Raw genomic sequence first — 12,079 nt, forward strand, 5'->3', positions numbered from 1 at the left:
GGTGTTACAGCTGGGGGAGGTTACTACTAGCATTGAGTGACTGCAGGCCAATGAAGCCATTAAACATTCTATGATGCAGAAGACAGCCACCTACAAGAGAAAATTATCTAGCACTGAAAATTAATAATGTTGCTGAGACAGTGAAATCTTGCTTTAAGGAGATTCTTCTTTTCCTTGGGGTGTGCATGCAGTCTTGGCTAGGGCTGGACTTTCAATCTTGTCCCTTCAGCTTCTCTTTCCTCAGATTTTGAATCTTGCTCAAAATGACACAAGGGCAGAAAACAAGATGCAGCACAGCAAGACAAAGCAAATTTAAAAAACACAGAAAACCAGTTGGAGTGAATTCAGTCCAGTAATGGAATCTAGATAAAATTGTGGTGTAGTTCCTTTCTGCCTGTACATCTAGACCTGGCCTGATTTCTTTCTTGTTTCTAAACTTAGTCCCCCAGACATCCTGTCCATCCTTGAAACATCCTTCTGATAAATTCCCTTTTTTCTTAAATTAACAAGAGTGTGTTTCTGTTCCTTGTAACCTAGGAACCCTATGAGAAGCACCCATTTTTACAGAAAGAATTCAATAGGAAAATTAATTTGAAGATTGTGTTTATTTGTTCCACAGTGTCAGACACTATCTTAACTGTTGAGTTATGCGAGACATGATTCTTGTCATCTAGGAACTTCAAAATCTCGTTAGGGAGACTAGAAATAACCATATAAAATGATGTTGAATTTGTTTTTAAGGCAACATATGCAGAGAACCAAATGAATGGTTCAAAGAAAGAGTTTTTACTTTCTTTAGGATTTCAGAAAGAAATTTACTTGCTTTAGGATTTCAGAGAGAGGAAAGGTTTGTTTAGGCTTTTATTAGGGAAGGCTTTCTATAGGATGTAGGGTTTCAGCTGACTTTTGGAAGATAGATAGGACTTGGGATGCTGAAGAGGAAGGTCTTCAAAAGCCATTGCCAGCATGGTGAAGTCAGACATAACTCAGTTCAGATCCCTCTTGTACAAGTCAAGAGCTCCTTGAGTTTGAGAAAGTTATTTGTAAAATGTAATATAAAATGTCTTAAAAAAAGGCTGAGCACATGGCAGATACTAAATAAATTGTAATTATGGTAACTATTATAATTTGTCTCCAAGCTTAGATACAGAGTTGCAATGTGTAAATCAGGCAAGTAACTTGGCCAAACAAAGTACAGATAAAGTAAAGGAGTGCGTAAGAATGCAGGAAGAGGTTTTTGTTTTGTTTTGTTTTGTTTAAGGCTGTATCATGGCTGCCTTTATATTCACCTGATAAGTTCAGATTCTATCCTCTTATAAATGTAGGGAACATTGGGAGATTTTTTATGGTTAAATGTTGTGGTGAAACTAATGATTTTGGAATATGATTTCAGTGCTGATATTGGATGGATTTGGAGGGATACATTTTGTTGAGCTAAACATACACATTTCATAATGTCTTCATTCATAAAAATTAAATAGTCACTTCGTGATTCTAGTGGGTTCATACTTAGTGTCCTTTGCATCCAACTGTCCTATTCCCTCCTGCTTGGCTCGCTGGCAAGTCTAATTAGAGACACATTAACAAAGGAAGACAATGAAACTTATAATAACTGTATGTAACTCTTAGGCAATATAGTCCAATAAATTGATTTATTCAATCTAACAATTGATTCTACTGATTTCTCACACTAAGCTCACAGAAATGTATCCATCATTTCAGTCGAATCAATTGTTCTGGTTGCACAGGTATATACAACTGTTGCCTGCAATAGGAAAGGAAGAGGTAATTTGGACATTCTCCTCAGAAAAGTTAGTATCAAACATATAAAACTTAGCTTTAGGAAGAAACAAGTGGTAACAGTCATAGCTTCAGTAGCACATTAAGACTAATACCATGGTATACTCTGTACAGCAATTATATTTAAGGATAATTAAACATGAGCAGCTACAGAGGGAAATGCAGGAAGAAATTCTGGACTTAAATGTTAGTACCAAACTGCATCCCTTGCTCCCATTCTTTCCATCAAAACATGAAGCTTAAGCAGCAAATTCAAAGACTAGCTCAGACCTCAATTAGTCTAGAAGTCCAAGATAAGTTTTCTAATAAAACTGTGAATCTCCACTGTGTGGTTCATGGGGCCTGGTATTGACAGTTCTCCCCTTCATTTCCCAAACAGTAATTGTGATTTTCAGATGAGGTTTTAAAAAAAAAGAAGAAGAAAGAAATGAGCTTGCCTGTTCATGGCATGTGCTCTAGCTAATCTGCAAATACTGTAATTATGCTGGACGCTGATAGATTTGTCTGTGGGCTTCTGGTCAGGATCCAGATGAACTGCTGAAGTTGCTGCTTTATCATCACAAATGTTCTGCACTTCTTGGCAATTCCCAGGCCTAGACATGATATTGGAATTTAATGAGGTTCCACGCCCATACATCCCACTGGGATGTGTTAGGATAAGTGCAAGTTCATTTCCTTTCATTCATGGGTTTGGGGAAAAAATGTATATGCATGAAATGCTCTCTAGAAACTGTGTTTCAGCTGACTGTTTGCCACTGTCACTGGCCTGGGAACCTTGCTTAGTTGATTAGTCTGTAGTCAAAGAGGCTAAAATCATTGATTCAGTACTTAGCATTTTTTACCTGTTTCCTGCCTACAATTTATGTCTATCTTCCTTTCCATTCTGCATATAGGAGATTTTGATCACAAGGGGGCACCAAATGAGATAACATAAGCTTCATTTAGCTTCATCTCTAAGGTGGCCATAATTCTATCTTCCTTACCTTCCAAGTCATTGTGTAGATCACATGAGCTAATGTATATGAAAGCACATAACTGAAAATTATGAACCACCTGTGAATGTAAGGCACCTAAAATTATCATGAATATTAATAAATGTTAGTAGTTGACACTTAACAATCATAAAATCAGAGTAAATATATCCATAGTCCATGGCAAATTTTAGAATGGGGGGCAACCATGACTCCAAATTCATATCCTAATGAAAGTAAGCCAACATATTCAACTTAGAGCATGAAATACATTACCTAAAGTTACTTCCCACCTACCACATTCCAAATAATACATTTGGTGGCAAGACATATTTGAAAATAATACTAAGAACAGTCTCCAGCAATCAAGATATCTATAATCTAGATGTGTAAGGCAGATTGACAATAATTATATCAAATAACCAAAATTATTCCTTTATAAATAAAATGTAGGTGGCAGGACTTTATTTAATTTTAATTTTATTCATGCTTTTAATACACAATATATTCATGTTGTTCGAAATGTACAAAAGGTATACAGTGAAAATTAACCTATCCACCACTACTCCTCAGCCACCTAGTTCTTCTCCTCAGAGGAAATCACTGTTACGAATTTCACATGTATCCATTCAGAAATATTCCATGCTTATACCAATTTATAAATGCATAACACATGTGCATGCACACATATATTTTTCACAAAAAGAATAGTATTATTATGCACACTGTTTAGAACCTTGTTTCTTTCATTGAATAGTGTATCTTAGAGATATTTCATGATAGACATACAGATTTACCTCATTCTTTTAAGTAGATGTATCATAATATATCACTATATAGAAGTAACATAATATTATTAACCAGACTCCTACTGATGGATATTTTGGTAGTACTCAACATTTTGCTATTTCAAACAATAGCAAACAACAAAAGTGAACATCTATTATGACTGGGTTTTGTATACAAATATTTAAATTTTGTCTAAAGTTTATTCTTTGCATTTCAAATATTTAAATATAAGGGTATTAAAAATAACTGAAATATTGAAAAAATGAAGACTATAGATATTAAGTTTGTATGTCTGCCTATATTATGCTACAATCAGCTTAGTTAGAAAAATAGATCACTTAATTCCGTAAGGACAAGATGCATTACAGGTCATCAACAAAGATTTATTGGAAAAATGAGAACAAATCACTAAAATTTTCCTGAATAGTTTGGATATCAGGAAGATAAAATTAAAGTTATGTAAAGCTCTTTTTCAGTGCCTTTGTTTGTTATCCACAATTTTTTGTGTGTATATCGCCAAGTTTGTGCATTTCCCTAACCTTACCTGGGCTTCCCAGGTGACTCAGTGGAAAAGAGTCTACCTGCAATGCAGGAGACCCAGGTTTGATCTCTAGGTAGAGAAGATTCCCTGGAGAAGGAAATGGCAACCCACTCCAGTATTCTTACCCAGAGAATCCCATGGACAGAGGAGCCTGGCAGGCTATGGTCCATAGGGTCACAAAGAGTCAGACACAACTGAAGCAACTTAGCACACAACCTTACCTATTGTGTGCCCAACTCTTGTCTCTCTTTTCATTTAAATATCTTTGCAAATATGAGATGAACTTCTCTAATGTCAGCAAGAATTCCTAACCAATCAATTAACAATGCTTTAATGATTATCTCTTACATGCCTAGCCCTACTCTAGGTCGCTTGTGAATTACAAAGAAGTATAAAACATTTCCCCTAGATAGGTAAGAGTCTAACTGGATAGTTGAAGTAAGGCATAAATACAGAGATAATTAAAAGGAACTCAAGATATAAATATTAGCATCACATAAATTTTGTCATAAAGCATTTTATATCTATGTGCCAAGTCCTTGCATTTCTTTCTTCTAGGTGACTCTCAAATTTTCCTCATTAAAAAAAAAAAAAAAAAATTTCTCTAGACTTCAATATTCTGACTCCTTATCCCCTCACTGCAGCATTGTTACTGAATCCTCTTAAGCTGTTTTTCCCCCCAGACCTTTGTACATATCAAGCCATTTGTCTTTAGATAGCACTAAAGATAGATAATCTTTTAGATAGTCTTTTGTTGCTATTTTTCCAAAACTCTACAGTGGTCTTCTAGCCTACTATATCATGTCCAGATTCCTCTGCATATGTCTCAAGATCCTCTAGAAGTGAGCTCAATTATATCAAGTGTTATTTCCAATTAATTCACATCATGAACAACTTATTTTTACCCCACCCCACTCAACTCCTTCTTACCAGATTGTTCAACTTTAATCCCAGTGTGCTTGCTAAGTGAAAGTTGCTCAGTCCTGTCCGATTTTTTGTGACCCCATGCACTATAAAGTCCATGGAATTCTCCAGGCCAGAATACTGGAGTGGGCAGCCATTCCCTTCTGCAGGGGATCGTCCCAACCCAGCGATTAAACCCAGGTCTCCCACATTGCAGGCAGATTCTTTATCAGCTGAAACATCAGGGAAGCCCTCTAATCCTTGACTTATGTTATTAATTTTCCCTGTGTTTCTCATTCATTACTCTGCCTTTCCAAATCTTTTCCACTTCTTATGGTCTGTGTGGAGACTCACTTTCTTCATGAAACTTTGCCCAACCTGACAACAAATTTTGACCTGTCCTTTCTCCATTCCTTTACCCCGTATAGCTTTAATTTCTTTATCTGGCTGTCATGGGTCTTAGGTGAAGCCTGTTGGATGTTCACTATGCATTACAGCATGCAGAATCTTCAGTTGCTCCATATGAGCTCTTAGCTGAGGCACATGGGATCTAGTTCTCTGTCCAAGAATGGAACCCAGTACTCCTGAATTGGGAGCATGAAGTTTTAGCCACTAGATCACCAGGGAAATCTCTCCACATTATAGTTTTATAACTCAAATGGTACAATGTTTTATTAAGTTGTCTTCTTTGTTCTTCAATATCTTTAGTTCATGTGCTACTTCTGTGTTCATACTCCTAGGTTATACATTGAATGCAAAGATGAAAATTTTACTTCTTTTCCCTTAACGCTTAGCATAGGACTTAGTGGGAAAAATATATTTGTTCAGTGTTTTTGATCAATTATCAATTATACTAATGAAGTTACCAGTGTCTTTTGTTATATTGTTTTAGAGATTGAGATGGAGAGTGAGGGATGGTTCAGAGGTGCAGAAGTTTCAATCCACCAAAAATGTTCATTAGGATTCATGTCACTAAGAATATTTTACGTGGGTCTGAAGATTTAATGTTTATATGATTATACTTTTAAAATCTCTATTTCTTGACACTCACAAGCTAATAAAACCATTCAAAGTAGATATTCATTTGATCTTGTTGGAAAGTGTAGCTTTCAAAGTAAGTAGCCAATTTACAGTGAATCAACAGCACTCTAAATGTGCCAGGAAATGGACATTGTATGGATAGAGTAACAACTCATGTAGGAACACTGTCTGATAAATGTTTACATGCTATCAAGTTTACAGACATTAAATACCATACAGGGTAGAATCTTTCTCATCCTGTAATTTATTTCAATTGTTTCGTTACCTTTTTTCATTTTCTCTTCTAGCTTTACTCACAGACAAACCTCCCAAGCCATTGTTCCCCATGGAGAATCAGCCAAGTGTTATAGATGTCCAGCTGGGTAAGTCTCCTTCAGGAAATAATAGATCTTAAACTTGCTCTCTGTTAACAGATGGAGAAAATTGCATGAATCAGGAAAGGTTTACTGCTACTGTTATTTCATGCAAATCAATTTGCATCTGCTCATTTATAACCCTGGAGTTCAGTGCAATAGCAGTTTAAGGAAATGAGTTTTTATTGCATCAAGGAATGGTGATACTAATTGGTTACACTGGGTATTTACTGCGCTATAGGACAGAGCTTTTTGACTCTGTGATTGATAGATTCCTGGGTGTCAGGCATTGGTGATTGGTACAGAAAACTTTTCATGCTTGTCCATTCTAAATTTTTATTCAGAGGGCATTAACTCCTGGAAAACAAGCCCTTTTTCAAAATAAAACAGCCCCTCAGTACAACCTTTAGAATGATTTGATAATATTATATCCAGTGGCACAATTCAGGACTATTTAAAACTTCAAAACTTGTTTTTAGGTTGAGATCCTGTGTATTTATAAATAATATGGTGTAACAAAAAGAAACAAGTTGATTTATGGTTGCTACTGTCTTTTTACAGACTGAAATAAAGACACAAGGTATTGAGCCTCTTTTTGAGTCTCTTACCACTAATCCTTATATTCCAAGAACTTTAAGCTTAAAACTCAGAGACCTGCTAGTGTCTCTTTCAAACCATGTCCATTAAACTACATTCTTTAACATCTGTGAGCTTTTGTCTATCTTGGGTTTTGTTCTATTGTTCACTTCAGATAATTTCTTTAATACTAAACAAGATAACTAGGCAAATATGCTGGCAAAGTTATTAGTTATACTTTGGGTATGTGACATTGAAATATGTGACCGCAGTGGTACCTACCAATTATATAGCCAGGGAAGATGAATTGGCCCCAATATTTCACTCACTTTGGAAGTTTTTGACTCCAACTTTGATCTTTCCAATCCAATTTTTATTTTTATAGGCTCGTTTATATCTTGAAAATATGTGAGAGATTCCTCTAACCTATTCTTAAGAGCTTGTTCATTTTTATAAAATGAAACATAGCACAGTATAGTTAATGCAGCCTAGCCATATGAGTAGCAGAGTTAAATATTTTAAAGAAAAAACAAAATAATAAACATGTTGTCAAGAGTGGGCTGTGAAAATGCTGAATATTCTGTAGATAATGTCAAAGTATTAGACTATCTATCTCTCTACCATCTGAATATTACTTTGCAGAGTCTTCCACATTTTGTTAAAGCCGAATCTAGATGTGTGGACACACTCTTTCAGTAAGTTTTATTTACATCTGTCCATCCATACTGGAATAAAATACCTCAAGAGTATTTGGTGGTATGCCAGGGGTTACATGAAACCATAAAATGATCTTGTATCATTTGTTGAAGATTCAAATGGATAAGTTATTTTTATATGAAAACATGAAGTAAGGAGTAGAAAGCAAAATTCACACAACCATTTCAAATAAAACATGACTAAATTTTGTGTTTGTGGCCTCTAGGGAGATGCTTCTTCATTTTCCTCTGCCATTAAGCAAACTTCAACAGAAAAGTTTGAGGAATGTTGCTCTAAAGTAAGGAGGGAAACTTTTGTAGGGAGTAAATTTCATTATTCAGACTCACTGGGTGTCACACTTGTCTGTGCTATTCAGGACATCCCTAAGATGTGTGCATATATATATATATATATATATATATATATATATATATATATACACACACATATACACACACATATATATATATACATATTTATTTATTCTAACTTAGATATATATGCCAAAATAACTCAACAATATCACCCTGTGAAAGCACTAGAGTAATTTGCTTCCAATTTACTTTAGATGCAAGGCTGAACTTTTCAGTTTTTATATTGTTACATAATTTGGAAACAACTTTATTGACAGAAAAGTGGAAACCTGCCCATTTTTCATTCCAGAAAGGCTGTTTCTCCAAGATGCTAGCTAAATCAACCATGTAATTCAGAGAAAGAAAAACAAAATCTGTTAAACAAAATCTTTGGCATTCCAAGGAGCACATGACTGATTAATTTTAAGTGATTTTAACTTTTCCACAGATTTATTTAGTACTGTTTATTCACAACTGGAAATCATTTTGTATTGTAATTTACTCATGCTTCAATCGTAAGGTGATGTTAGGAGCTCTTTAAATGTCAGAGAACTCTTCAGTGTTGGTGGGGGCTCTGTAGTCAGAGTGATGAGGGCTTAGAAATCCTAAGCATAAAATTGAGCTAGAGAAAGATAACTGGGGTGATTGGACATCCTTCTGTATATCTTGAAAAGTTTTAGAATTCAGTAAGGTCTCAAAACCTCTAGAAATTATTTTACTCCATTTTTTAAAAATTTACCAAGCACATGCAGCTTCAGATATCCTTAAAACTAGAATTGAAATGAGAACTACCCAAAATATAACAATCTGAACTAAATGGCTAAGGACATTACCAAGTTCAGATTTGCCAAATCCCAATATTTAAAATTTTTGAGATAACGTTACAGTGGATTAAAGCTAGCCCCAGATTTTTTCTCCTATCCCTACCATTTAAATGTAGTTTCTCATTCCACTCCCCTTGAATCTGGTTGGTCTGGGAAATACTTGACCAATAGAGTATGGAAGGAATAATATTTGAGGATATTGGAGGCTGGGCCAAAAGAAATCTCATAACTTCACTTTGGGTCTCTTAGTCTGATCTGAAATTACCATGCTGTGAGAAACCCAAGCCACATGTAGAGTCCCTAGAGGATGAGATACCATTTGATGAAAGAAAGGCTAACAAAGAACCAAGGAACCAGACATGTGAGTGAATGAGTGTGAATCCATGTTGGAAGTGAATCCTCCAGTCCCAGATGCCCTGACTTTTAAGTTCAGAGATAAACCTTTGAACCGAACTCTTCTTAGATTTCTGACCTTCAAAATCATAAACAAACAAAAAAGTTTATCATTAGCAACTAAGCTAGGTGTAGTTTGTCAAACAATAGATACACAGAGCCAACATTAATTAATTTTCTCCAGAATATTTTGAATTCTGTTTTCCCCATGAAGAAGAGTCTCAATTATGCCAAATTAGAAATATTGTAGGAGCTATTTAAGTATCAATTTCAAGACTGTTTTAAAAACATGACCTGGAATTATTATTTACTTTGTGTTTTTTTTTTTTTTTGAGGATTACAATCAGTTTTCAATTCTGCATATTTGTAAAGGCAAGCCAGTAAATGAAAATTTGGGGTTGAAATGAATACTTTTTATTGCATAGAGTTGGCATCAGTACAGATATTTTGTTGTGTCTCTAGAGGAAAATAAACATCTTGACTTTCTCTCTCCTATAGTGTAATCCATTAGTCATCCACAAGATTCTAGAAATTTACATACTTTTTGCTGACATAGTGATGACAGTTTGGTTGTTGCTAAATTGTGTTCACATTGTGATGCTGAAAGAAGATTAATCTTAACCAAATAACTATATATTTTGAGATGATAAACAAGTTCTTAACAAAATAATATTAAAACTTTGTTTTCACAAAGCAAGCCTATTCAGTTAAAGCTGCTTGTGGCAATGTATGAAATATAAAGACAAAAGCAATACATAAAAAACACACACAAATCCAATTTGGTCCTATAATCTTCCACTTATTTTCTCTCTCTAAAGGTAAATTTAGCTTTTAATTTGATGAATAAACCTTTGCTATACCAGGGTTAATTAGGTTTCTGGCAGTTGAAAAGGAATCTATTTTCAATGGTTTTATAAGAAAAAATAACACTATCACAGTATATTAATTTATATTATGCTTTAATATCAAATTATTAAAACATCATAGAGGCATCTGCCCCACTTGAAGTGTGTTGATGCTAGGTAGACCTTTCTTTTGGATACAGCTTTTTTTTTTTTTTTTAAAGAATCCAAATGCATGCTTTACAAACTGTAACAGAGTCCTAGAAATTTTGAAAAAGCCATGAATACATGTGGATGGAAAGATTTGAGATGTGACATTTAATTTCAATTAAGGGTGAATTTGGAAATGTACTCTGTTCTTCTCATTGATGATGATAGCTATTTTTCCTGGAAGTTTCCTAAGACTTAAATTACCAGTCAGTGTTATGCATAAAATAGATATAAACACTGTTTATTTTCTCTTTTGTGTTAAAGACTTAAACCTTTGGGGTCTAAATTATATAAGAAAAACTCAGACGAGTGGAATAATTACAAGCTAATTGAATACCAGATGAATTTGATCCAATACCAAAGATTCTCTTTATTTCTCATCTATCTCATTCAGGATTTATTTTATTTTTACAGGCTGTGTAAATTCATCTTTAATGACGGTGTTTTGTACTACAGGCTCAAACTTTCTCTGTGTGTATAAGGAGTTTTAATCTTCATCAAAAATCAATTTCACCAGCATATCAGTTTCTACTGAAAATTATATTAAGTCCCCTAAGAGACCACTGTATACTACAAGAGAATAAGGGAAAAGATAGTACTTAATGCAATACTTAGGACTACAAGGAAAAAATAAATAACTAATTGAGCCCTGAATTAAGAAGTTAGCTGTTCAGTCAAATCTTCCTTTTTTTTTTTTTTTTAACTCGATTTACCTTAAAACATTTTTCAAGTTCTTAATGGATCCCAAATACTGTGTTAGATCCTAGGAATATAGAGGTGAATAAAATGAGGGCCTTGGCCTTAAGGTGTTTCTAAGTCTAGTGGGGAAGAGAGATGTGTAAGTAGAATTGCAATGCAATATGATAACAGCTTGGGCATCCCAGGTGGCACTAGTGGTAAGGAACCCGCCTGCCAATGCAGGGGCCACAGGAGACATGGGTTTGATCCCTGGGTTGGGTAGATCCTTTGGAGGAGGGCATGACAACCCACTCCAGTATTCTTGACTGGAGACTCCCATGGACAAAGGGGCCTGGCGGACAACAGTCCATAGGACTGCAAAGAGCTGGACAGGACTAAATCAACTTAGTACACATACACACATGATAATGGCCAAAACAGAGATGGGAAAAGAGAAGAGTGATTTCTTTGTGGCAGGACCTCATAAATTAATAATTCCATACTCTTTGAGGTTCACCCAATATAATGACAAAATGTTGTAGCCTCATTCCAAGTACTAAATTGTTTTAAAATAATCAAAAATTGCCAGGATATAATATATTATAATACTAATTTATCCACCATTTCTTCAGTATGGTAAATACTGAAGATGGAAACTTAGGATCTCCCTGAGCCTCTTCAGTTTAGCAAAATTAGTCAACTACTTCTAAAGTTGTCATAGAACAAATAATCCAAAGCAGGTCACCAACCAACTGAGCTAAAATGTCAAGCCACAATTAATATCAATATAAATAGCAATATATGAGTATTCCATTAGCTGGAATCATATATATGCATCATGAATCACATTATATGCATATATATAATGCTGGTAGCAAGGGATTGCTTTAAATTACTTTAGTTTTTGTATATTACTGTGCTTTTTAACTTCAAATAACTCCTTGAAAACCTTCATTTAATCTTGAATAAGTAAAGACTTTTGAGAGGAAAAAGAAGGGTATCATGAGTTCACTTAGCATTCTTGGCACACACAATTGGAGCTGGTTCATGGCAGCATTCACTGTTCCTTGTAGATATTCTAGGGTTAGTGAGCTGTTTCCAAAAGATCT

The 12,079-nt window shown here is 34.7% G+C and overlaps 1 protein-coding gene across 1 annotated transcript in view; it reads left to right on the plus strand.

Moving 5' to 3' along the window:
* Positions 1 to 12,079, plus strand: part of IL1RAPL2 (interleukin 1 receptor accessory protein like 2) — a 633,564-nt gene that overhangs the window by 307,387 nt on the left and 314,098 nt on the right. The window contains exon 5 of the mRNA XM_061137577.1: positions 6,333 to 6,407. Within this exon, the coding sequence (XP_060993560.1) occupies positions 6,333 to 6,407 (75 nt within the window). The remainder of the gene's footprint in view (positions 1 to 6,332; positions 6,408 to 12,079) is intronic.

The sequence above is a fragment of the Dama dama genome, chromosome X (genome assembly GCF_033118175.1).
Source record: "Dama dama isolate Ldn47 chromosome X, ASM3311817v1, whole genome shotgun sequence".
NCBI lineage: Eukaryota > Metazoa > Chordata > Mammalia > Artiodactyla > Cervidae > Dama > Dama dama.